This window comes from Cydia amplana, chromosome 11 (genome assembly GCF_948474715.1).
Source record: "Cydia amplana chromosome 11, ilCydAmpl1.1, whole genome shotgun sequence".
Taxonomy (NCBI): domain Eukaryota; kingdom Metazoa; phylum Arthropoda; class Insecta; order Lepidoptera; family Tortricidae; genus Cydia; species Cydia amplana.
Window position 1 is genome coordinate 8,379,241 of NC_086079.1, and position 27,812 is coordinate 8,407,052.

Sequence of the window (27,812 nt, forward strand, 5' to 3'; positions counted from 1 at the left end):
CTGCAAAGAACCTCGAAAATGCGTTTAAGTTAAACAACCAATTTGTCGAAGTATTTTAACAGTAAACATAACAAATAAAAGAAGCATGGCAAAGTGGAAATTATGTCGTCATATGTTTGGCACAGAGGAGTTTACTTTGGAGGAAGACACAAAAATATCAATTGGAAGAGGATACGACAATAAAATAACGTTGTCGAGCATAGTAATATCGAGAAATCATTGTGTTCTAGAAGCACAAAAAGACCGCATTTTAATTACAGACTTAAAAGTAAGTACAAACGTACTTTTTTGTTATACTTTGTCTTCATATTTGATATTAGAGTAAATATATTTATTCTAAAATCATTAACCTGTCCCACGAGAATTGACTTAAAATGATAGTTGCTTTAATAATGTACGTATGGCCCTATCCATTTTTGACCCAGATTTTGAGCCTTGGGAGAGGACAGGTTAAGTAACATACATTGTAACAAGTATTTACTCAAAAGAAACATATTTCAATGCATGACTAGTTTAAAATACATACAAGTCCTCAAGCGGCGCAAGTATGCAACCATAGATAGTGGTTGCATATTTGAGCCGTTTGGGGTTGAGACAATGGGGCCTTGGGGAAAAAGCGCCCACAAGGTTTGTAACTAATGCAGCCGCAGATTCGTTGAATTGACGCGTGACCAGAAGGCTGGGTCATATCTAGCACAGCGGATCAGCATTACCATACAATGTGGCAATGATGCCAGCCTTCTGGGCTATTAAATTTTTTATTTATAGTTTAGGCTTAGGTTTTAATTTTAGTTATAATTTTTATTATTATTTATAGGGTTTTTATTATTTGTTACTTGTTTTAATCTTTAGTAAAAAGGTATGTCAATTTGTGAGCGCCTACATACATAGTTGTAGCAGACAAAGGAAATACCTAAATTAAAACCAAAGTTTTTATAGTTATTAGAACAGTTAAGTATATAACTAACAGACAATAAGTATTATGAACAAAAATCACATTAACATGTTTTATTCCCTTTTCTTAGTTTTTAAACTATGTACATATATGGCAGGTAGGGGGGAACAAAATATGAATATTACTTCCATTGCTTTATTGTAATAAATTCATATTAATTACCTACTTAACATCATGTTTAAATTGAGCTGTTTGCGGATCTTTATAACTCCATATGTGTTGTTTCCTGGCAAAAAGTCCCCCTTTGCCTCTCTAATCTGGCAGATCTGTGCAACATTTTAAATTCTTCTTTTGGTTCTGGAAATGTTTCGATTATTTTTTCAGAGCTCTAATGGCACCTACATTGGAAGTAAAAAAATACTGGTTGGAGCTACATTATCTGCAAAGCATAATGATTTGATAGGTTTTGGATGGACCACTGTGGTCAGCTCGCTTCCGTCCATCACTGACAATGACAAGCATGTTTATAAACTAGTCAACGAAAACTACAATGAAACTGTGTTCAACAGAGAACCTACATCTAGCAGAATACAATATCTTAGTGACAGTGATGATAACCTAGAATCGAAAATTTCTTCCATGGATGCAGGGGAGGCCAATGCTAAAGAACTTGTATCTAATAAAGTAAAAGCAGAGTCTAAGTCCTTGAAAAGAAAATCACTTGATAAAATTGATGCTGGTAGTACAAAAATTAAAAAAGATGATAATCTAACTGATTCTAGTTTATACAATCAAATAACAAAAAAAGAAGAGGACCTTCTTAAACAAAGCACAAATGTCATCAACCTTTTATCAGATAGTGATAGTGAAGTGACAACCAAAGATTCTAAAAAGAGCTTACATGACACTAAGAAAGTTAAAATGGATCCTATCTTAGAGGAACAGCCAAAACATGAAACTAAGAATATTGAAAAAAATCCAATTTTGGAGGAACAACCAAAATGTGACACTAAGAAAATTAAAATGGATCCAATTATAGAGGAACAACCAAAATTAACAGTCAAAGAAGAAGTAATGAATACTGAAAATGAAATATCTGATTATGAAGTGTTTGATGTAAAGCAAGAGTATTTAGGATTTGACGATAATGAACCCATTCAAATAGAAGATAGTGATACTGATAGTGAATCAGAACAATGGCTACTAAGACTTTCCCAAAGCTCGCCTGGCAAACCATTCCTGAGACGCAGCAGTGACATAGTTCCTCAGCAAGAAAACACATCATACAGTCAGATCGATCCTATTATTGACTTAGACAATGATGAAGAATTCTATGATGATATAATAAGTATTCCGCCGCCTCCACAACCTAAAGAATCGGAAAATAAGATAAGTCCTAATAAAACGAAAGATGATATAGCTGCGAAAAATAAGGAGTTTTTTGGGGAAATAACTGATGAAGAAGACTTTTTGAATGATATGATAAGCCTCAGTGCACCAAAAACTCCCACTGCACATGAGGATTTGGAGAAAGGTGAAGACATAGTAGATGGTTGTTCTACAGTTCCACCCAAACCTGCTACTGAGAATCAAAATGAGATTGGAAAGAAAACACAAATGATTGAACCGCTTGTGCAGTTGCCAAAGAGGAAATCACACTATGCCACTAGTCCTGAAGGTACATAGTATTCATATATTTTTTATGATCTTTTATTTAATTTAAATTGATATTCATTTTTTACACATTTCTTTATTTTATTTTTTATGTAAATCAATCGTTTTTTTATAGGTAAATCAAAAGTTGCTACATCATCAAGAAGTACTTCTGTAAAACCATCTTCATCTTCTTCCTCAAAGAGGAGTAAGTCATCAAAACACACCTCATCTAAAAATCAGATTAGTGTGGCACTAAAAGAAGAACGTAGAAAGAAATTAAGGGAGATTGCTACAAAAGATAAGCAAACAGAACTAAATTCTAGTAAAACTGATATTTTGGACAATCAATCCAATAAAGCAAAGGTTAATGTTAAACAAACGTCTTCCAACCGGGGGGCATTCTTGACAGAGGAACAAGTAGCGCAAGCAGTTGTAAAACCTACGGCAAGAAAAACTAGTCCAGAAAAATCTCATAAAACGAAAAGCAAGAAAACAGAGACATCTCGAAAAAGTTCACATAGCCGGGAGGCGCGTTCCGAAGACATTGAGAACTCAAACAAAAGAAAAGAAAAAGATACTAAAGAGCCAGAAAAAAATGAAACCAAAACGACTAAGAAACCATCTGAGCAACGGGTACCACTTAAGAGCCTTAAACCACTGTCGGAAAGTGAAGAAACAAAGAAACCAATATTAAAAGTAGATCCCATGCCCCCTAAAAAAGCAAAGAAATCGGTCCGTTTTTCTGATGCACCTCCTCAAATTGTCGAATTCGAAATAGAGCCAGGAAACAAACTGATTAAAACTGGCTCTATAAAAACTGCACTAGTAGACACTGCTCTACGTATGCCGGCATTCTCTTTAGAAAAATTAACTTTAATTAAAATTCTGAGGTGGAATCCACATTGGCTACATGAGCAAATTAATAATAATGACCCGCCTCCGATATTAGGACATAATAATATTCCCTTAAATATTTTCCAAGCATTTGATAATCATGATCAATATGTTGGGTAAGTTAATGAAAATTTGTTTAATAATAATCAAACATTTAGCTGCCCTGAAATAAGATGGATGTATGTGTATGAGCAACTAATAATAATTGACTTAAGCGTTTTCGAAGATCTCCGTTTTAAGTCGGGCATTTTGCTTTCGGATGTTCGATCCAGTTATTTTTTTTATATGAAAATTGGCATAAAGGACTTAAGTAGCAGTCATCACTGCTAGCAGTCATCTTATGAGTATAATACAACTGCTTTATTTTTTTTAAAGATACAAGTTCCGATCATCTTGATTGAAAGAGGTATGTTTTCATTTACAATAATAACTCTTTTTTTTTTAAATAATAACTCAATTTTTTTTAAATAATAACTCTTTTTTTTTAATAATAACTCTTTTTTTTTGCTGCAGCTGTAATAGAAAAAGTAATGTATGCAACAGCTCATAATTGGTTCTTAAAATTCTCGGGTCTTTTTTTACAAAACTCGACTACGTCTCGTTTTGTAACTTCGACCCTTGAATTTTAAGAACCCTTATTATATCACTGTTGCATAAACTACTATTGTATCCTCAATCAATGTATATAACGTTTACAGGCAAGTTGGTGACCTGCTTTTGATGGAGATCTGGGAATGTGTAACGCAGGGCTACATGAGGGTAAGGGATCAGAACACCGGTATCCCCATGAAAATTACTTCACTACCACCTCCACCACCCCAGGAACGCGTACACGACTTATTCAATATTACTGTAGAAAGTAAGTGAAATTCCTAAAAGGTAGATTTTTGAAAAATGAACTTGTATCAGGATTTAGGTTGTCTGCTATTAAATTTATTTCATTGTCGAAGGCGAGGCGATTATAGCCCTTTAGAGATGTAAGAATTATTAATTGTGTAAGAAGTGTTAAGTGTAAGAAAAATTTGTGTACCCTAGTTTGAGCGCCATAAATTTTAAGGTCACTGGATTATCAGAGGTCAACTTTTGACCACCAAAGTTACCGCCTCATGTACAGCGCCATCTGCATCAGCGAACTAGAAGCATGAATTTATCTTAAATGTACAATTCGTAAATTTTTACAAAAGTACATACGGATATACACATTTCAACCTACTAACTATTGGGGTAGCAATTAACAAACGATTTACCCTACCAGATAAGAATCATATAACATTGTGATTAATTTCAGTTGCTGTGCCAAGGTCTGAAACTAGAAATGTACCAAGAATGGGAGACATAATGATTGTCTATTTCGGACCAGAAAATGCAAAGAATTCAAGATTTCTCTATGTGACTAATGTCCAACAACCAAGTAAGTACTGTAATTATCGGATAGCATCATGGACTTTTCTTAGAATTGAAATTATCAACAACACGTCGGAATGAACTCAAAACAAAAACGGCCGTTTTAACTTTAGACGCATAGATTGACGAATCCAGCAACATATGTAAAAACTAGTTTGATATATTCAAAAGGTACTTTAATATAAGATACAGTACGTAGCGGCCTTTTTTAAATATCTTTCGTTAAATTTTCTAATTTATATTTATTTATTTATTTTTTTATTTTGTGATTATTCTTAATCACGGTTATTTAGCAGTAGCGCTAGTGTGCACGTTGATGGGCTCTTAATATATTGTAGAGCGCGGACAAGTGGTGATTTGCCATAGGACGTAGTGCGTGTTTTAGGCACAACTTAAAACGTGGTCGCAAATTAAATTAGGCCCTAGCCATAGATGGAACGAACAGGCGTACGAGCTGTGCAACCAGTTCAGGGCAGTCCGAGTTCCCCGTAAGACATTAGTATGACCGTAATAGGTACTAATGCATTCTATAACCTGCAACTAATTTTCCTAATTAATTATTTCACCTTTCAGATAACAGACGACCTTGTTTCACAGTAAATCTGCATGCAATTTTCACTGACAAGATGAGGTCAATGCACCCTGGCGAAGTGATGATCGGGAAGACCCTAGCGTATATTCAGAAAGAACTGACCCTGTTTGAAGCCATGGCGTACCTGGCGGGGTCGCCACTTAGCGAGGCCATCTTAAGACCGGAGCCACAACACTTCCCGGAAGTACCACACCATCCGGAATGTAATATGAACTCAAGGGTGTGTTTTTTTTTATCTTTCCAAAGTTAATAATTTATACATTAAAATCCCCTTTCTTCCTAATCAGTGGGATTGTAAATTCTCTACCGTAATATGTTGTACATATAAAAAAAAATGCAAATCATCCGATAACCTTTCAGGTACAATCCCAATTTAACTGCCTATCGTTACCATACTATATACGTATCTTAAATATTTTATAATTATTTTGGACATTTTTATTTTTTATATTCTTAATTAATTTGACTGATTTTTACTTTACTGTTTACTCATTTCTATTTTATAGAAAGTGGTCGTTGTATATTATATTATTGTTTTATTTTTTAGATTATTATTCTATTAATTATTATTATTGATATTGTGTTGTGACGATCTTTTTGTGAATGCATTTTATTTTGACATGTAAAATTTAATGTACATTTTCAATAAGAAATAAATTAATCTAATCTAATCTACTACGGGTTCTCAGCTCTAAATAAAGTTCATTTTTTTTGTATCTACATGAGCGTGTATGCTAAGTTAGATTCATGCTTTCGTCCGGATGGGACTATGCTTTTCAATTTTGATGGTTGCTTTAGCTAGCGCTGCACGCCGCTGCACCACACGATGTGTAGTGCCTGGATTGTCAAATGTTCCAAGATGCACCTTCCGCATTCCCATCTCGGAAATACAGAAGCTCCTACGAGTACTCGGAATGTACGTGTATTATAAGTAATTTGCCTAATATGTAATATTGTGTGTTTGTAGTGGGTACAGGGTCTAAACGACAGCCAAAAGGCGGCCATAAGCGCGTCCGTGTCGGCGGCGCTCGGAGACCGGCCGCGCATACAGATGGTGCAGGGACCTCCTGGCACAGGTGACTAATGAAATTCAATATCCTTTATTATTAGGCGCATAAGGCTCATCGATACATACCTTAAAACTATACTTATTACAAACATATTTAAGTTACAAATATAAACACCTAGGACTGCAATTTGTCACCCAACACCCTACCAATTTTATAGAGATCCATTATCCAGGCTATGGAGTTATTTTATTGATTATATAAAAGTAGTAGCCTGAGAAAAAATATGCTTCGAATTTGACAGCTCATTACTTATTTGGTAACTCCGGATGGAAAATTGGAGTTTGACATTTACCACAACATTTTTGAACAGAGCGCCATTTATTTCAATTCTATATTCTATTTTTGTCTTAGAATTTGTAAATCTAATAACTCGTTCATAGCGGTAACGAAGGTGTAACAAGATAATTCGATACACATATAAATAAATAAATAAATAAAACGTTTATTCAGAAATCTTGCTTACAACTAATTATATTATCCAGGCTATGGAGTTATTTTATTGATTATATAAAAGTAGTAGCCTGAGAAAAAATATGCTTCGAATTTGACAGCTCATTACTTATTTGGTAACTCCGGATGGAAAATTGGAGTTTGACATTTACCACAACATTTTTGAACAGAGCGCCATTTATTTCAATTCTATATTCTATTTTTGTCTTAGAATTTGTAAATCTAATAACTCGTTCATAGCGGTAACGAAGGTGTAACAAGATAATTCGATACACATATAAATAAATAAATAAATAAATAAAACGTTTATTCAGAAATCTTGCTTACAACTAATTATATTCTTCTGACAAACCACAGAGGCTCCTTTATGTTTATGCAAGCTAGGTAGTTGATATGTAACTTAAACTTAGGTATCTACTTAACCCTTTACCGCAAGCGCAGCCCTATATGGCAACTATCAAAGTTCATTTTAAACAAATATTTTTTATTTATGACATGAAGTAAGGGCTTAACTCTATATTCTTAGCGTACAGAATAAAATGTAATGTATTATGTATAGTTTATATAGGTTGTATTTGACTTTTTATTTTGTTTAATAAAAAAATTGCTTAGTTTCTTTTTAACCCTTAAATACATGATTTTTTCGTTTTGCCCGAAATTAATATATATATCACATAATTGTTTGCCGTTTCTAGGAAAAATAGTAAAAAAAATATATCATCGATTTTCACTGGGAAATCAGTGTTAAAAGTTGCATAGTCTAAATCATATTTTTGGAAATATATAGCTATTAGTAAGGGGTATAGGAAAAATCTTAACTGCCAACAGAAAGGTACACTATTTGTGATGTTCCTATGATAAAATTTGTAAATATAAAATAATTACAAACCCCGAAAAATCTGCCCAAAATCACATACTAAAAATCATCAACTTCCAGGTTTTTCCAAGTTTTCCGACATTTCGTCTATAAACAAATGTAACTTTTGTAAATTAAAATACTGCGTAAATTTATGTAATAATTCGGAAAATTTATTAGTTTTACTATTGAAATTGTCGAGCGTAGACTGTAGCTTTTTTCTTTATATTTGTTCTCCGAAGTGAAGAAACGCAAGTCAGGAACGCGCCGGCCGCTATGTTGCCCAGAAGTCCGCTTTACCTCCAATTTACCACCAATTACCGGGATGTGTTTATGTGGAATAAAAACACATATTTAACTTTAATAATACTGGAGAGTGTTCAAGCAAAGTGCTTGGGTGGGTGAGTAAAACTCTCTGAATAAGCAACCAAGATCGGGGTTTATATAGGCAGAATATCCCGTCGTAGGTACTTTTCCAGCAACTAGGGAGTGTTACATGGAGAGTCAGTTTTATTTATTTCGACCAATCACCTTAATCTAATACATTTTATTAAATACAGTGATACAAGACTTAAAACTAGGCACATAACATTCCACACAATACATTAACATGATATAAACGGTAAAAAACACATAAAAGTAAAATTACACGAAATTACACGTAAAATCAAGATTAAACTAAAACATGCATGATTAAGAGCTATTCACGACAGTCTCCCCCACGTGTGCCAACACCGTCTTCATGTGAGGAGTGGATGGGTATAAGCCGGGAAACTGGGCGGCGGACGTCACCTGCGCGGGTGCGAACAATGGCCACTCTTACATGGCCATCCGGGCCGGAAAAGAGCTGGACGATTACGCCTCTGGGCCACGTTCCTCGTGGCATGGAGCAGTCGCTTATTATGACGCTGTCGCCTACGTGAAATCTCTGTATGTTGTGATGAGCGTCGGGTATATTCGTAGCTGCAGCGTTAGATGATAGTGGATTCGTTCGAGGCCTTTCTAATGGTAAGTCGCCCACGGGAACCTTGAGGTTGGCCCCGCGACAGGTTCGACACCATTGGCGCTTACCTGATCGATAACGAATACTACCGCGCAGTCCGACTATGTGATATTTTTGTTTTAACTCGCTTATCACTGTCGAGTGGTTGCCGTTGTACAGAGCGTGAAAATGATGAATTCTTCGAAGTCTTCTTTAGCGTGTAAGACGGGTACTTGCTTACTTCCGCCGTCTGTCACGATGACTCCGTATTCGTCAAGTTTTACTGCTATTCTGCGTAGCGGAGATTTTTTCGGTAGCGCATGCCCAGCTTCCAGGGACTTTACTTCCTCTGGATAGGCTTCATATTGGCTCCGTTTGATTAGCGATATCTCAGCTAAAATCAAATTCCCCTTGATCATTTCTGTGTCTGTATTCTTATATGGCAACTTGGCGTTATTTACCTCGGTGGCAACCAGAACTCTAGCCGTGGCCCTAACTAAATGCGTATATTCGGAAAAACTGTTTACCTTAGGTAGGTACTCGAATTTACTTTTAGTTTTCTTATTTGAGCGCACGGATTTTGACGCGCGTCGTCGTGTATGACACGTCGCGGCGTTGTCGGCGACGGGCGCGAGCGTTACAATTATTGACGATCGCGGCTTATGGTCGCTTTTAGGTTCGGGTTCTACAGCCCACCGGGAGGTTGCTCCTACTTGAGCAGGTTTGCCTCGGTCAAACGTCGACGCGGGCCGCGTTGTGGCCAATATCTGCGCGGTGGGCACGTCTTTGGGCGGGCTTAGAGAGCTTTCGCTCCCCCCGACGAAAGACGTGTTGCCTTTTCTACCTACGCTAGATGTTATCGCGGACTTGTTTGACGTGAAGCTAACTGTGTTTACGGCTCGTGCCCAGCTAACCTTAGTAGCAGACGAGGCCGTGTGCAATCCGTGCAGCAGTCTATGATGACTTGCTTCGCATTCGCCTACGCCGCATGCTACGTATTTGCATGTATTCGGCTGATGAGGCGCGGATTTTAAACACTTAAAACACAGCCGCGCACCCTTTGCTAGTTCCCATCTATCAGAAATCGTTGCCGCCATAAACTGTGCGCACGTGCTAACGAAGTGATCCTCATTACAAATGGGGCACGTATTGCGCGGCGGGACAGAAATGGACGATTCCTGATCGAATCTAGCTCCGGTTGACGCGGGTTTTTTTCTACTATTACTATCGCGGTGCTTTACCTGTGCGATAGATAGACTTACTGCGTGAACTACTTTTCGAATCGCGTAAGTAAGTTTCGTGGGAATCCGTGCTAGAGTCGCTGGAGGACGCGGGGGCGCGGGACCTAGCGAGAGCTTTGCTCGATCGTCTGGGTTCGCGCTCAGAAGAAACCGTGTTCCCTACATTTCGCGATCTATTTCCCGTATCACGTGTGTATGTTTCGTGGGAATCTGACTCCGAATCCGAACTATATTCACGGTAGAACGCGGGGGCGCGAGACCCAGAGAGAGCTTGGCTCGATCGTCTCGGCTCGCGCTCAGAGGACGCCGCATTCACTGCATTCCGTGATTTCGAATCCGACCTACAGTCACGGAAGAACGCGGGGACGCGAGACCCAGAGAGAGCTTGGCTCGATCGTCTCGGTTCGCGCACAGAGGAAACCGCATTCACTGCATTCCGTGATTTCGAATCCGACCTATAGTCACGGTAGAACGCGGGGGCACGAGACCCAGAGAGAGCACGGCTCGATCGTCTCGGTTCGCGCACAGAGGAAACCGCATTCACTGCATTCCGTGATCTATTGGACGGCTTATGTCGGTTTACGCGCTTGGCCGCAGTGCTAATTTCGTTAAGAAACTCGGATATCGCAACTAACCCGGGTGATTCTACGTTAGACTGCCTGTATTTGGCCCATTCATAGCGCACTATCAGATTTAACTTATCCACGATTTTATTCACAAGCTCAGGCGCGTGTAAATAGTTTTCTTGACGCAACGATCGAATGGTGGCGACGGCGTTCGCGATATGCGCGGCAAATGAGGCGATATTCGCATTGTCTTCGGACAAACGCGGCATGCGTTTGATGTTATGTATTTCCGTAAGAACAATTTCCTCAGGGTCGCCGAACTGCCGTTCTAGCGCTTCCATTATTTCGTACGGATCCTGAACCGTATACATGATTGATTTTACGGCGGTCCGAGCTTCGCCCTTAAGCGCGCGCCTAATCCGACTCACGTTATTAACGGCACTAAACATGGGCGACGTATCCTCGAACTCTGCCCTAAATGATATCCACTCGGTGATATCTCCGCCGAATGCGGGTAATTCTGGCGGTTTATGGTACATTGGCGCGTAGGTACCGTGCGGTACCTCTAAAAAGCGCGGTTGAGGTCTGCTAGCCCGATCGGTGGCTGCACGCGGCGCGGTCTCTTTCGGCGGCGGGATTTTAACGTTTTCACTCGCGATCTCGCGCTGTAACCTAGCTTGTCGTTCTACCCAACTTCTAGTCCGTTCTTCGACGGTCGCGTCACTGCTGCCGACAGACTGCGCCTTCAGTTGCGCAACCTGCAGCCTTAACTTTGCAGTGTCGGACTCTGCCTTAGCAACGGTTAGAGTGGCTTTATGAACCTCGAGCTCGGCCATTAGCACGGCTAATTTTTTATCGCGTTCCCTATTTACCGATTCGCGATTTCTTTTTGACGATTCGCGATCAGACGGCGCCCTCGACGGCGGCGCGACATCGGTGTCTTTATGCACTAGCGTATTTGACCTACTGCGAACTACTACCGTATTGTCGAACGCTTCCGAGTGTACCGACTCGTTCTCACCGGTAGTGTTCCGGTTGCCACTGGTGCCCTTGCTCCACGTATTGGTCTCGCCGGACGTAGTCTTTCCGGACGAGGGGGTAGGGGTGTCCATGTTCGGTGCGGGGGCAGGCTGGCCCCTGGTGCGCGAGCGAAGGCTTCGTGCTCCCTTTTCGGACATCTTCTTCTTGGAACCACTTCACTTTACACTTTACACACGCGGGGGGGTCCCTAACTATATACCTGCCTACGCCTATGATCTGACGTTACTGAGCGCAACGTCGATGCCCTAAGCGTGGATCCCTCGTGGCACTGAGTCTCCCGCAATGGCAAAGTGCAATGCCTAGAGCGTTTGAAAGCAGTGTGTTGGTATCAACCATGTGACACATGCAACGAAAGTTGCCAGGACACGTGAGCGGAGGTAAACCTACAACACTGCACGGTCCGTCCGGCAAGCCGGTAATTGGGGTATGGAAAGGTTATTGGGGTAGGGTCTGAACCGAAGCGAACTTCTAGGCTCAGCGCGTACTTTATTCTTTCTTGCCGTCTGAGTTAAGCAATAGTTCGCTTGAAACTCAGCGCGTACGTGTTTCTTTCTTCATTCGGCAGCGAAGGACCAAACTGTCGAGCGTAGACTGTAGCTTTTTTCTTTATATTTGTTCTCCGAAGTGAAGAAACGCAAGTCAGGAACGCGCCGGCCGCTATGTTGCCCAGAAGTCCGCTTTACCTCCAATTTACCACCAATTACCGGGATGTGTTTATGTGGAATAAAAACACATATTTAACTTTAATAATACTGGAGAGTGTTCAAGCAAAGTGCTTGGGTGGGTGAGTAAAACTCTCTGAATAAGCAACCAAGATCGGGGTTTATATAGGCAGAATATCCCGTCGTAGGTACTTTTCCAGCAACTAGGGAGTGTTACATGGAGAGTCAGTTTTATTTATTTCGACCAATCACCTTAATCTAATACATTTTATTAAATACAGTGATACAAGACTTAAAACTAGGCACATAACATTCCACACAATACATTAACATGATATAAACGGTAAAAAACACATAAAAGTAAAATTACACGAAATTACACGTAAAATCAAGATTAAACTAAAACATGCATGATTAAGAGCTATTCACGACAGAAATAATATACAAGAACAAATAGAATTTGTTTAATAATGCATAACATTTGATGTTTATGTTGTGTGTATAAATGCATCACTATGCATTTAAGGGTTAAATGTGTGAATCCGCAACCTGTCCGGCAGGCAAGTCGGTGGTGATCACGGCCATGGTGATGGCGTACTTCTACGACCCGGCGGAGCGGCGGCTGCAGAAGCGCGGCAAGATCCTCATCTGCGCCACCAGCAACGCCGCCGTCGACGAGCTCGTCTGCCGGCTGTTGAACATCAGGCAGACGCTGCCCAAGAGTATGTCTTACTTACATTTTTTTTGTTAACCTCCGACGCAAACAGAGGGTAAGTTTAACATGTCTATCTGTCTGTGGTATCGTAGCTCCCAAACGGATGAACCGATTTTCGTTTAGTTTTTTTTGTGTCATAGATAATTTTATCCCGAGTGTTCTTAGCCATGTTTCATGAAAATCTGTTCAGCCGTTTGAAGATCATCAGCTCTTATAAACAATGATCGGAATAGGTAGTGCCATTTGGGGTGAATGACCTCAAACATTGTACTTAACATGGATAAGGCTCGGGATTCCAAGACTCTTTATTTTTAGGGTTCCGTACCTCAAAAGGAAAAAACGGAATCCTAATAGGATTAGGATCACTCGTGCGTCTGTCTGTCCGTCCGTCTGTCACAGTCAATTTTCTCCGAAACTACTGGACCAATTAAGATGAAATTTGGCACACATATGTAAGTTTGTGACGTGTAACGTAAATAAATGAATTTTAAATATGGAGGCCATTTTTGGGGGGTAAATGAGAAAATTAAAAAATAATGTTTTTCAAACTATATCGCGTTACATATCAAATGAAAGAGCTCATTGTAAGGATTTCAAATATATATAGGTATTTTTTTTAATTTTAGGAATAATAGTTTAGCAGTTATTCAAGAAAATAGTCAAAAAATGACTATCCCCCCCCCCCCCCCCTTATCTCCGAAACTACTGGGTCTAAAATTTTGAAAAAAATACACAAAATAGTTCTTTACCTATAGATGACAGGAAAACCTATTAGAAATGTGCAGTCAAGCGTGAGTCGGACTTAATGTACGGAACCCTTGGAACGTGAGTCCGACTCGCACTTGGCCGGTTTTTTTCACAAAAATATTTCTTGGCATGTCTTTAATTAAAGTAGGTAATATGAAATCCCGGGGTGAAAAGGTATATCCATACTAAGCTTACGCACCGAAGTCCCGTGAAATGGCACTACCAATTCCGATCACTGCTTATAAATCTTATATTCGGGGGGTTTTGTTGATTTTTAATTTTGGTTAGGTTAGGTTAGTCATAATAAGGTACTTGCACTTGGCGTCATAAAGCAATTGTAAAATCCTACATGAAAATAAATAATATGATGATGACTTGTAAAAACCTCTCTTATTCGAATCGAAATCGTGTATTGGCAATGTGCGAAGTCGGTGGAAGGGGAAGTGGCGCTGATCATCACAAACACAAGTAATCTTATGGAATGTCCGATATTAGTACTAGCGGCACCCGCTTGAACAAATTTTACTCCATAAGATTTAACGTAGAAAGTCCGATAAAATGAGGACAGCACCAGTCGTGCACGTGGCGAATACCTACTACCTATAGGTATAGGGACGGTGGGAGGCTGATACAACTTTTCAACCGAAGCTATATCATGACGGTGGGAAAGGCAGTTGAGGGATCAATCGTTCGAAATGCTCACATATAATAGAAGTATAGTTCGAATTTAGCTAGGGGGACTGATGTGTTTTTTTAATTGCCTCGCAATAACTTTATGATAAAAAATATTGGCTCCTGAATTTTTATTTTCTTCGATTAATTGGAGTCGTTTATCTCGTATTCCAGACGAGCGGTTCCGCATGGTGCGCGTGGGCCGCGCCGAGGCCATGAACCCGCGCGCGCGCGACGTCAGCTCGCAGGTGCTGGCGCAGCGCGACGCGCGAGTGCGCCCCGACCCGCAGGCGCCCGCGCTCAAGGAAGAGGTATTATTGACCGAAGCGTAAGCGAAGGTCTACGTTTTGACTCGGGCATTTTGCTTTTGTATGTCCCGATGTTCTCCTCTACAGGTCACAATTCTCAACCGATTCTTGTGAAATTTTGTGACCAGATTCTATGAGTAAATAATTTTTTTTTTGTCGATCCCGTTTTTGGAAATTTTCAAAAATGGAGGAGTTGTGATACCTCGCGCTTAAACAAATAGTCGTATCGATATCATAAGAGTATTTTCTTTTTGAGACATATTTACATAGTAAATGGCAAAAAATGCAGAAAAATTGTATTGCTGGTTTAGGCGGTATTTAGATATTTAGTTTGTACTCGAGAATGAGTAGCCGAATTTCGTCAGCTTAGCTAAGAACTATCATGGCGCATTTTGTAAACAATCGCTTTTTTTGTTAGCACACAGAAAGTCTGGGTTCGATCCCCAGTAAGACATAACTTTTTGTATTTTTTTTTTCACTTAAACTTCGTATTTTTTTTTTAATAAATTAAAATCTTTGTATTGTTGATTGATCAAACCGCTGTGTGGCGCTGTCATCGTGCACGGTTCCAATAAGCTATGCTCGCGAGGTCTACAGCTCACAGAGCCACTAGTAACTCACAGGCGAGCGGCTCCGGGTGGTGACTCCTTGGAACACAGACAAGACTGAGCATAATAGCGCTACCCCCTCTGCCACAAATATACAGTAGTTTTACTCCATTTTCGAGTCAAAGTGTTTTTGTGTGACGTCCGTGTCTTTGAACGGACCAATTACGGCACTCACCTCGTCCCCCGCACCCCAGTATTTTTGGCAGCATCGGGTTCATGGAATAATTGCTCTAAACTCCGTCTAGAGGATTCCTAGTTGCCTTGGAATCTCCATCATACATCTCCAAGCCGAGCGGCCAACGGAATGTTCGACAGGGTAGGCAACGTGGTAGAGGGATTTATGCAGGATTTTAAGGAGAAAAGGCCCCGGGCTCTGTAAATGTTATGATAAGGGCATGGACAAAATGAGTCTCTGAGCTCGGACCCTTTAAAGCATATATCCACACTTCTTTTTTCTAGTTCATTCAACTGTCGCGAGCGTTGAAACGCATTCAACTAACCTTTCACATGAATAGTTATTGACCATTTTTTTTAAACCGAAACTTTAACAAATAACATAAATACTGACATGACAAGTATGACTCGCACGCCATGTTAACTGCGCTACGGTTCATGTCTTTTTTGAACAAACCGGGCCAGGAATAGAAACATATTTATTGTATATCTTTTTGTTGCAAATTTTGTCCGCTTAGCGGGTGTGGATATAGCTGTAAAGTGATTGTAGCCTTTCTGCGATTCTACGTGTCATCGCGTTTAGACACACTTCTTACTTTGACAGCTAGCCCCGAGCACATTCGCCTTATTTGCTCTGTCTCTTACACTTTTCAGTCTGGTATTAGTCCGACTTTAATAGGGATGTTGACAATTTTTTGGAACTGGTTTCATTTTGTAGATAGACACGTAATAATTCTGAAAAAAATAAAAAAAAATATATATATTCATTAATTTTGAATAAAAAAACATGTATAATAAGTTTCGTGTTTAAATTTTGCGCCTAAACGCTCCAAACTGTCACGTGACCTTGATGACGTAACGGCGTTTTAAACAAACTGCTGTCAGTCATTTTTTTTATTCTTTATATGGCAACTGACAAATTTTTTTTAAAGCCTTAACACACTACCGCATCGGACAGCGACCTTCTTTCTCGCTCTAACTTATAGCTGCGTCCTTAACGCACCACCTTACACACTATCGATTCGTGCGCCGCTCCGCACCAAGATCGCGTTTCGGTACGATAATCTGTAGACACTTAGGCAGGTTTTATAACTTGTCTTTGGTGATTCCACTGTGATTACGTCACGCGCTCCGATTGGCGTTTGCAGTCACGTGATACTGGCCATTATTTTAAATACTTTTGATTATTTTTAATTAATTTATTACGCATATTTACACTTGCAAAATATGATTTTTAGCGTTCTAATATTCCCTGCTATGGTAAAAACATAACATGTTATATATTCGCGATTCATGTCAACATCCCTATTAACCCAGGAAAGTAAACGTTAATTAACGTCCTCACAAGTTATTCCAATAGTTGAATTAGAATCCGTAAGTTTAATCCGCTGATAAGTATTTTAACTATAATTCGACGCCGAGACGCTGGTAAAAATTAGCGTCCCGAATCGTTTCAGCTCGTTTTTATAGTTAACTTAAGCCATCAATGTCCCTAGATATCAAGACTGACTGCCAAAATCAACAAGTGGAAGAGCGCGAGCCGCGACGCCAAGGACCCGTCCCGCATCGCCTACTGCGAGGAGCGCGTCAAGCACTTCACGCTCAAGAGAACACAGGTAACTGAACCAACGAATCTCTTTATAATCTAACTAGCGACCCGCCCTAGCTTCGCACGGCTTAACAAATTATACATAAACCTTCCTCTTGAATCACTCTTATTTATTAAAAAAAACCGCATCAAAATCCGTTGCGTAGTTTTAAAGATCTAAGCATACATAGGGATAGACAGACAGCGGGAAGCGACTTTGTTTTATACTATGTAGTAGTGACAAACACTTGTCGCTGTAGAGCGAACTGAGGCACCAATTCCTGTAGCATGCGACCTCTTTGATTTTAGGTATGATATTAACATTTTACAACCTTACTAACAAGTTGTCACACATTCTTTAGAACATTATATTATCATTAACACATTCATTGCCACCCAGTCAAACAAGACATCCGCGCCAGGCGACAAAAAAACCGTCATATAAAACTGTAGTACCACGATCCCGACTATCGGGTCGTCCGGCCTGGTGTAATGTGGCAAATGTCCACTTTCCGTGTTTAACAGTAACAGTTTGGTTTACTGCGACATAAACGCATATTGCTTGTATCAGCGACAATCTACTTGTATAAAATAGGACGTTTTACTAATAAAGAGGTTCACTACTTAAACTGCGCTGGTAGTTATCATTTAAACTACGCAATACCCCGATTCTGCCCGTCCTACGCTCCGCAACCATCAAGATAGTAGGTTTCACATTACACTGGGAACGAAATCATAAAATACCCGATAGTCGGGTTTTCGGCACTGAATGTGTTTATCCGCATTTTATTTGGTACATACTTTACATTTTTGGTCATACTTCTGGCGATCCTGGGTTCACATCCCGGCAAGCAGGCATATATTTGTGTGTTGGGCATAAATTAATTACGTTTTTTTTATACATTATTTCTTTAGATATAGGTACGCACATTATTGCCTACTTACTACTACATCCATCAACATTTTGTTTTGTCTATTAGAATACAAACTCGTTAATTTAATGGCCAATCAATTTTTACTTTATTAACAAGAAATTGGTATATTTTTGTTGAGATTAAATCGGCGCTTTATCCTCATTAGATCCAGTGTGGCTATCGTTGGATAGGTCTTTCAAAACGAATAGGGGTCTTGTGTCCCCCCTCTAACTTATGAACCATGGGTCCAAAAAATATGAAAAAAAAATCGTAGAAACAGAGCTTAAAAAAAAAACCGGCCAAGTGCGAGTCGGACTCGCGCACGGAGGGTTCCGCACCATCAACAAAAAATAGAGCAAAACAAGCAAAAAAACGGTCACCCATCCAAGTACTGACCCCGCCCGACGTTGCTTAACTTCGGTCAAAAATCACGTTTGTTGTATGGGAGCCCCACTTAAATCTTTATTTTATTCTGTTTTTAGTATTTGTTGTTATAGCGGCAACAGTAATACATCATCTGTGAAAATTTCAACTGTCTAGCTATCACGGTTCGTGAGATACAGCCTGGTGACAGACGGACGGACGGACGGACAGACAGACGGACGGACGGACGGACGGACAGCGGAGTCTTAGTAATAGGGTCCCGTTTTTACCCGTACGGAACCCTAAAAAGACGTTAAATGAAAACTATAGCGAACATGATCACATTAGCCGTTTTTGAGTTATTAAAAATCTCCTCTTAGTAAAAATTCGTACAAAGTGCTGCGAAAGTACTGTCATCCTCATTATGATGAGTGTTCCAGTTGGGCGGGGCGGGCCCGGGCTCGGGCGGCGAGGAGCCGCGGCCCGAGGACGTGGCGCGCGCCGAGCGGCGCATCATCGAGTACGCCGACATCGTGCTCACCACGCTCGCCTCCGCCATCAACCAGAAGATGCGCGGGTAACTGCAGCTACACTCTTAACTAACTAACTAAGGCCCTGGTCTCCTATTTTATGCTATACGCGGCGTCTGACGTTAGCGTCAACGTTCCTGACCAAAAAAGACGTCAACGTCGACGTGTGAAAGAGACCACACCAATACATCTCTATAGTAAGTATTATGACGCAGACGCCGTAAGCGGCCGATAGCGTTTATAGGAGACCAGGACCTTACTAACTATTACGGCTCAGCGACCCAAAGAGGATCTTGGCCTCCGAAACGAGAGCACACCATTTTTCCCGATCCTGCGCCGTTTCCTGCCAATTATCGGCTTGAAGCTGACGCAGATCCGCTTCCACACTGTCTCCCCAGCGGTATCTGGGCCGACCTACCGGGCGGCCACCAGTCGGCCTTCCCAGGTACGCCCTCTTGGCAGCTCGGTCACAAAATAGATACAGTACAGAAATCAATCTACATACAAAGTGCGCTCGAGCAACGCACACATAGACACTGCTCACGGACACGATATCTCGGACCGGTTGGGACCAGTGCGAGCGCGAGTGCCATCCGCTTGAGACACGCGTCTGTGAGCTTTTTTGTGCAATAATGGAGAAACAAAAAAAAATGCGGCCAAGTGCGAGTCGGACTCGCCCATGAAGGGTTCCGTATTTAGGCGATTTATGACGTGTTAAAAAAAAAACTACTTGCTAGATCTCGTTCAAACCAATTTTTGGTGGAAGTTTACATGGTAATGTACATCATATATTTTTTTTAGTTTTATCATTCTCTTATTTTAGAAGTTACAGGGGGGGGGACACACATTTTACCACTTTGGAAGTGTCTCTCGCGCAAACTATTCAGTTTAGAAAAAAATGATATTAGAAACCTCAATATCATTTTTGAAGACCTATCCATAGATACCCCACACGTATGGGTTTGATGAAAAAAAAAATTTGAGTTTCAGTTCGAAGTATGGGGAACCCCAAAAATTTATTGTTTTTTTTCTATTTTTGTGTGAAAATCTTAATGCGGTTCACAGAATACATCTACTTACCAAGTTTCAACAGTATAGTTCTTATAGTTTCGGAGAAAAGTGGCTGTGACATACGGACGGACAGACAGACGGACAGACAGACAGACAGACATGACGAATCTATAAGGGTTCCGTTTTTTGCCATTTGGCTACGGAACCCTAAAAAGTTATTATAACTGTTCAGTGGACGGTTATTTAAATTCAACATTAAACGGTGAATTGTCGTTTTTTAAGCTACCAGTGGTTTCAGAGAGGTAAGTAGGTATCTGCTTGTATTTCGATGGTTCGTTTTAACGTTAAACAGAACAGTTAGGTAGGTAGATATGCACCCCGCCCCGGCCACTACTAGATACGAGTGCCACTATCACGATAGTTTTTTGTGCATAAATCATAGTTGACAACCCTAGAACGACCGCCGAGCGTAGGTATGAAAAGTGAAGTACATACATGTGATTGACTTCTGTACTGTATCTATTTTGTGGCTCGGTCCTCTCCCATTCTCAATAGGAGCCAGAACCAGCGAAGTCTGTGGGATTTCGTTTCGCCGATGATATTGGGTCCGGCCACCAACTCCTCGATTTCGAGGATCCAGCTGTGGAGCTGCTACTTTTTTTTTATTTGTTTATTTATTTCTTTAATCCATAAAATCGAGAGTACAGTGTTATAAAAGCACTTATCTGCCAATCTGCAGAACAGTTTGTTGGCAGAAAACTAAGTCTACCCTCCACCATATACTAGTATAATACATTACATAAGATCTACATAATAAAATTATGCTATATTGAACCTTAACGAGTGGAGTCTGTTATTGGACACAGGTCATTCTATTCTATCTCAAGTTAACAATAACTAGTTTTGTTTGATGCTTTGTGGTTCGTGTGGTTGTTTAGTTGTCGTTCCTCGTAACTGCGCTTTTAGGTGACACTCCAAGCTCCGGCCTTACGCGGAACTCGACCTTCGAAGCATCGACGCTTCGCTTATCAAAACAACTTGGGTCAAGCGTTCTAGCTTGGCCCTATACTCTCGCAGCTCGGCCTTCGGTCTCGCTTTAAACTACTTGAATGACACGCTTGGGAGCTCCGGGTGAAGGCTCCAGCTGCAGATAGTAATATGTCTGCAGTTAGTCATTCAAGTTGATTAAATTAAAATTAAAATACGGGATAAAGAATATAATGTTGACTGATATTGTGCGCAGGTTAAAAAGACGTATCGCGTTGTGCATCGTGGACGAGGCGGGGCAGGCGATCGAGCCGGAGGCGCTGATCCCGCTCACGCTCGACGTCACGCGGCTCACGCTCATCGGCGACCCGCAGCAGCTGCCCGGCTACATCTGCTCACAGGTCACTATACATATACAACACACTGATAGTTATGCATCGTGGACGAGGCGGGGCAGGCGATCGAGCCGGAGGCGCTGATCCCGCTCACGCTCGACGTCACGCGGCTCACGCTCATCGGCGACCCGCAGCAGCTGCCCGGCTACATCTGCTCACTGGTCACTATACATATACAACACACTGATAGTTATGCATCGTGGACGAGGCGGGGCAGGCGATCGAGCCGGAGGCGCTGATCCCGCTCACGCTCGACGTCACGCGGCTCACGCTCATCGGCGACCCGCAGCAGCTGCCCGGCTACATCTGCTCACAGGTCACTATACATATACAACACACTGATAGTTATGCATCGTGGACGAGGCGGGGCAGGCGATCGAGCCGGAGGCGCTGATCCCGCTCACGCTCGACGTCACGCGGCTCACGCTCATCGGCGACCCGCAGCAGCTGCCCGGCTACATCTGCTCACAGGTCACTATACATATACAACACACTGATAGTTATGCATCGTGGACGAGGCGGGGCAGGCGATCGAGCCGGAGGCGCTGATCCCGCTCACGCTCGACGTCACGCGGCTCACGCTCATCGGCGACCCGCAGCAGCTGCCCGGCTACATCTGCTCACAGGTCACTATACATATACAACACACTGATAGTTATGCATCGTGGACGAGGCGGGGCAGGCGATCGAGCCGGAGGCGCTGATCCCGCTCACGCTCGACGTCACGCGGCTCACGCTCATCGGCGACCCGCAGCAGCTGCCCGGCTACATCTGCTCACAGGTCACTATACATATACAACACACTGATAGTTATGCATCGTGGACGAGGCGGGGCAGGCGATCGAGCCGGAGGCGCTGATCCCGCTCACGCTCGACGTCACGCGGCTCACGCTCATCGGCGACCCGCAGCAGCTGCCCGGCTACATCTGCTCACAGGTCACTATACATATACAACACACTGATAGTTATGCATCGTGGACGAGGCGGGGCAGGCGATCGAGCCGGAGGCGCTGATCCCGCTCACGCTCGACGTCACGCGGCTCACGCTCATCGGCGACCCGCAGCAGCTGCCCGGCTACATCTGCTCACAGGTCACTATACATATACAACACACTGATAGTTATGCATCGTGGACGAGGCGGGGCAGGCGATCGAGCCGGAGGCGCTGATCCCGCTCACGCTCGACGTCACGCGGCTCACGCTCATCGGCGACCCGCAGCAGCTGCCCGGCTACATCTGCTCACAGGTCACTATACATATACAACACACTGATAGTTATGCATCGTGGACGAGGCGGGGCAGGCGATCGAGCCGGAGGCGCTGATCCCGCTCACGCTCGACGTCACGCGGCTCACGCTCATCGGCGACCCGCAGCAGCTGCCCGGCTACATCTGCTCACAGGTCACTATACATATACAACACACTGATAGTTATGCATCGTGGACGAGGCGGGGCAGGCGATCGAGCCGGAGGCGCTGATCCCGCTCACGCTCGACGTCACGCGGCTCACGCTCATCGGCGACCCGCAGCAGCTGCCCGGCTACATCTGCTCACAGGTCACTATACATATACAACACACTGATAGTTATGCATCGTGGACGAGGCGGGGCAGGCGATCGAGCCGGAGGCGCTGATCCCGCTCACGCTCGACGTCACGCGGCTCACGCTCATCGGCGACCCGCAGCAGCTGCCCGGCTACATCTGCTCACAGGTCACTATACATATACAACACACTGATAGTTATGCATCGTGGACGAGGCGGGGCAGGCGATCGAGCCGGAGGCGCTGATCCCGCTCACGCTCGACGTCACGCGGCTCACGCTCATCGGCGACCCGCAGCAGCTGCCCGGCTACATCTGCTCACAGGTCACTATACATATACAACACACTGATAGTTATGCATCGTGGACGAGGCGGGGCAGGCGATCGAGCCGGAGGCGCTGATCCCGCTCACGCTCGACGTCACGCGGCTCACGCTCATCGGCGACCCGCAGCAGCTGCCCGGCTACATCTGCTCACAGGTCACTATACATATACAACACACTGATAGTTATGCATCGTGGACGAGGCGGGGCAGGCGATCGAGCCGGAGGCGCTGATCCCGCTCACGCTCGACGTCACGCGGCTCACGCTCATCGGCGACCCGCAGCAGCTGCCCGGCTACATCTGCTCACAGGTCACTACACTATACAACAATGGTCGGCAACCTGCGGCCCGCGAACCTGTCACTTGCGGCCCGCGAGCCTCCCTGGATATTTTGTATGTAATATTGACAAACAAATGCTATGTGGCCCTTGGCTGCTAAAAGGTTGCCGACCGCTGCTATACAACAACAACACACTGATACTTATTCAATATCCGGATGATTGTATCTCGCGCTGACGCTCAACGCAGTGCAAAAGTCGCAATAGGTATGAAAAAAATTAAGAAACGTTCTTTTTTATCTTGACATCATAAAACTTCGTTGTGTACCGGGTACGTCTTTACGCTGATGTGATATGACGCCTTTGGATCAATATCAGTCTTTATGCCACCAATTACTATGGACTTTTTTTGGCGAAGTGGTTGCCTGATAAAAGTCCCTGCTTATCAAAATCGTCCAAAAAAAAAATTGGCGTTCAAAACCCGGCCCTTTAACTTAATTTAAAACTTTATTTGAACTGTTTTATAACAGCGCGCGAAACGTCACGGCCTAGGCGAGAGCCTGTTCTCCCGCCTCTCGGGCAGCGCGGAGATGTGGCCGCGGTCGCCGGTGGTGCTGCTGGACACGCAGTACCGCATGCAGCGCGCCATCGCCGAGTACCCGGTGCGCACGTTCTACGCGGGCCGCGTCGCCTGCGCGCCCGCGCCGCGCCCGCCGCTGCCCGTGCCGCCCTACTGCTTGCTCGCCGTGGCCAGCGGCGACAAGGGGCAGGGTGAGTGTTCTACACTACTAATACTAGTAGTTCGCCCCGAACTGAGAACTCGCGGTTCGCCAAAATGTTAGATCATTATTTTAAAATTGTAAATTTAAACTTTTACTTTCTTTTGATACCAAACTCGACCATATTTTCTTGCAAAAAAGATGACCAGAATAGCAAGACCCCTCACAAATAGCTTTTAGCCTTCTAAGCTCTTCTAGCTCAATAACCCCTTGATCGAGTCTGCTCATAATTTAATGGCTAAAATATAATGCCCTCGACTACACGTTTACCCAATTTCATTTAAATTAGAACAAATTTACTTAAGTTATTGTGTATCAAACTATCCTCTGATAGTTCAGCTTAAAAACATCGAAATGCCGGGATGTGCCCCTAGCCAGCCGTGTGCTCCAAGTTGAATGTAAGAACTTCACTTCGCTTCGCTCGCTCGTTCGACTAAGTACCCGGATCAATCAAAAGACAGCTTTTAACACTGAAGACTACATTTTCTCTTCACCACATACTATAAAAACAGAGTCGCTTCCCGCTGTCTGTCCCTATGTATGCTTAGATCTTTAAAGCTACGCAACGGATTTTGATGCGGTTTTTTAAATAGAAGTGATTCAAGAGGAAGGTTTATGTATAATTTGTTAACCCGTGCAAAGCCGGGGCGGGTCGCTAGTATTAAAATATTACACAGACGGATGTTAACCGTGGGAGTTGACGAAAAAGAAAGATTGAACGCGTGAATGATATAAGAGTTAAACTATTAGGTCTTAAGTGAGGTTCTCACTAACACATATAGATGGTCAAACCAATTTGTCAGTAAATAGAAACAAAAAAACTATACTCAACCTTTTCTTTTGGGTGCTAGTGCTAGTGTAAGACAAGGATAGTATGACTCTCTCTGTATATGTTTGAAATAAGACAGTCCTTTGACACACTATATTTCTAAAATTAGTGAATTCTTTTTTTGTTTTATCTTCTGCGGATCGCTCCTCTTTTCAAAATGTCGTCCCCTAACCTAATCGTATTATATCCAGGTGCATCGGGCAGCAACGACATGGAAGCGTGGGGCGTCAGTCGCCTCGCAATCGCACTGAGTGAGGTAGCGCGGCGCCTGAACCTCAACATGGCCATCATCACTCCCTACAACGCGCACAAGGAACTCATCAAGAGGAACCTCAAAGCACTGCAGCAGGATCAGTAAGTATAGGACATTCTTATAGGACATTTTTACACAGATTGACAGTATATTTTCTATTAACACATTCAGTGCAGAAAACCCGACTATCGGGTATTTTATGATTTCGTTCCCAGGCCGAACGACCCGATACTACTATACTACTATACTTTACGGTACTATAGCTTTATGACGATTTTTTTGTGGCCTGGCGCGAATGTCTTGTTTGGCTGGGTGGCAATGAATGTGTTAAATTTGAACTCGCATTGTACTTACAAAGTATTTGAACACTACTATCGGCTGCTCGTATCTAATTTGCTTACCTAAATACGGGCTGGTTTTGTACCCTCTCCTCTTGTGCCAAAATGAAAAATGCAGTTAGAGATTTGATAGAAAAATAATGATCTGAAAGTTTAATTGTATATAAACCGCTTGTACAGCGAGATACAAAATTGAATGGGCACATTATGAAACGAACTCATTAATAAAGTGGTCATGCAATTTTGAAGCTGGGTGTACGTTTAAGTACGTACTACGTTGTAACACGAAACAGAAGTAACTAGCTTACGTGATCTAAAGAAAAACTAGAGTCATAATGGTGTCTACTATTATTGTAACTCGTTATTTCCTCAGATCGGAACCAGTGGAGGTTAACACGGTGGACAGCTTCCAAGGGCAAGAGCGAGACATCATAATCGTGTCTCTTGCTCGCTCGCACGGCGTGGGGTTCCTGACGGACGCGGGGCGCCTCAACGTGATGCTGACGCGCGCCAAGCACGCGCTAGTCATCGCGCTCAACCCGCATGCTTTCATGGTGAGAATGTTTGTTTATACCATTGAGGTATATAAAAGAGACGACATCTCGAACAAAATGTTTCCGCACCTCAGAGAAGTGCATGCATGCATGCGAAGCCGAAAATTGTTAATAAAGACGCCACGAGTATTTTTTGACCAGGTTTTGACTCAGTTAAACAACGTTGCATTGCATACAATACTTTTTCTACGAACAAACATTTACTTTGAAAACTAAATAATAGTAAATCAACAGTTATTCCATTGCTTACCGGTGAAATGTTATTCTATCCCTTTTATTATATTTTCTTGTGCTATTGTTGCAACTTTTTAACACGCACGAAGGCATTTTTTAATTATTATTTTTTCTGTACATGTGTGGCATCGCGTCAATGGTCGGTGACGTACTAAAAGCAAAGAAGTGCATGCACTTCTCTGAGGTGCGGAAACATTTTGTTCGAGATATCGTCTCTTGTATACCTCAATGGTTTATACAGTAGGCAGCGTTCAAGAGCGAGACATAGTCGTGTCGCTAACTCGCTCGCACGTTTCGAGGTTTCTTTTGAAACGTGGGCTTCTAGCTATAATTGCTAAAATTGTTTTTCGTCTACTTCAAAATAGACTAAATTTTATCGTCCACAACATGAGGAAATTAATGATGTTCACATACAAAACTCTGATTGTGTAACATAAATCGATGTTTGACAACGAATCACGTTGTCCTTTTCTGAGCAGTGATCAAACGAGTGCGCCCAAACAATTGAGTGAAAAACTACTGGCAAAGTAGTACTTTCATGACGCGGATATGCATCATTCGCACTCAACAATTTTCATAATTCATAATTTATTTTTGCGCTTTCCTATTCATTTTATAGGTATATTATTTTTTTGATTGCAGAGAAACGAGCAGTGGCGTACTTTGGTCGAAGATGCGCAAAGTCGACGACTTCTACGACAGCTGCCGAACAAAATGTGCCAACCGCTCGCCCCGGGACAACCAGTCGAGGAAATCCTGCAGTACATAAACTAACAGTTATTTTATATCCATTTATATGTATAATAGACAAGGGATAGATTTACCCTTGTCGATGTAAACTAAAACCGTCTTTTATATATCTGAAACGCTCGCATGAAAACTTACTGACGAGCGATGGAAATAAAGCCTTAGAGCTTTTTTCACTAGCTACTTTGAAAACGCTTAACCATTTTCTGTTTAGTATAGGCACAGTTTGCTTTTTGTTTTTTTTTTTTCAACGGAAAGAAAACGTTAAGTTAAATAAGTTTTTGTTTCTCGAAACACACCTAAATCTTGTGACTCGTGTCATTTTAACGATTCAAACATTAATTGTAATCTGGTTAGTTATGACACAATTGCTATACATAATTCAAAACAATATTTACCAAAACCTAGAAGCCCCATTTATTAGACAGATCTATGAATCTGATGTAATAAAATGTGTAATCTAGGTTTCACTCTTTGTTAAACTGACTGTTAATATTTCGCCTTGTAATCAATGCATTAATATAGCAAATTGTTTCATTTTTATTACGTTACGTATGTCAAGAGGTCGTTTTGCGACATGCAGCAATGTAAGATTTTGTATTTATTTTGTGTG

The 27,812-nt window shown here is 42.2% G+C and overlaps 1 protein-coding gene across 1 annotated transcript; it reads left to right on the forward strand.

Annotated features, from left to right (window-relative positions):
* LOC134652023 (uncharacterized) lies at window positions 1-27,259 on the forward strand. The gene is made up of 16 exons (XM_063507175.1): window positions 1-268; window positions 1,280-2,573; window positions 2,685-3,561; window positions 4,144-4,304; window positions 4,734-4,856; window positions 5,423-5,661; window positions 6,409-6,517; window positions 12,870-13,031; window positions 14,618-14,754; window positions 17,030-17,149; window positions 18,839-18,975; window positions 21,183-21,327; window positions 23,996-24,236; window positions 25,265-25,427; window positions 26,038-26,218; window positions 27,095-27,259. The coding sequence occupies exons 1-16, from the start codon at window positions 86-88 to the stop codon at window positions 27,224-27,226; spliced, it is 4,404 nt and encodes a 1,467-aa protein (XP_063363245.1). The 5' UTR covers window positions 1-85; the 3' UTR covers window positions 27,227-27,259.
* The last annotated feature ends 553 nt before the right edge of the window (window positions 27,260-27,812 follow it).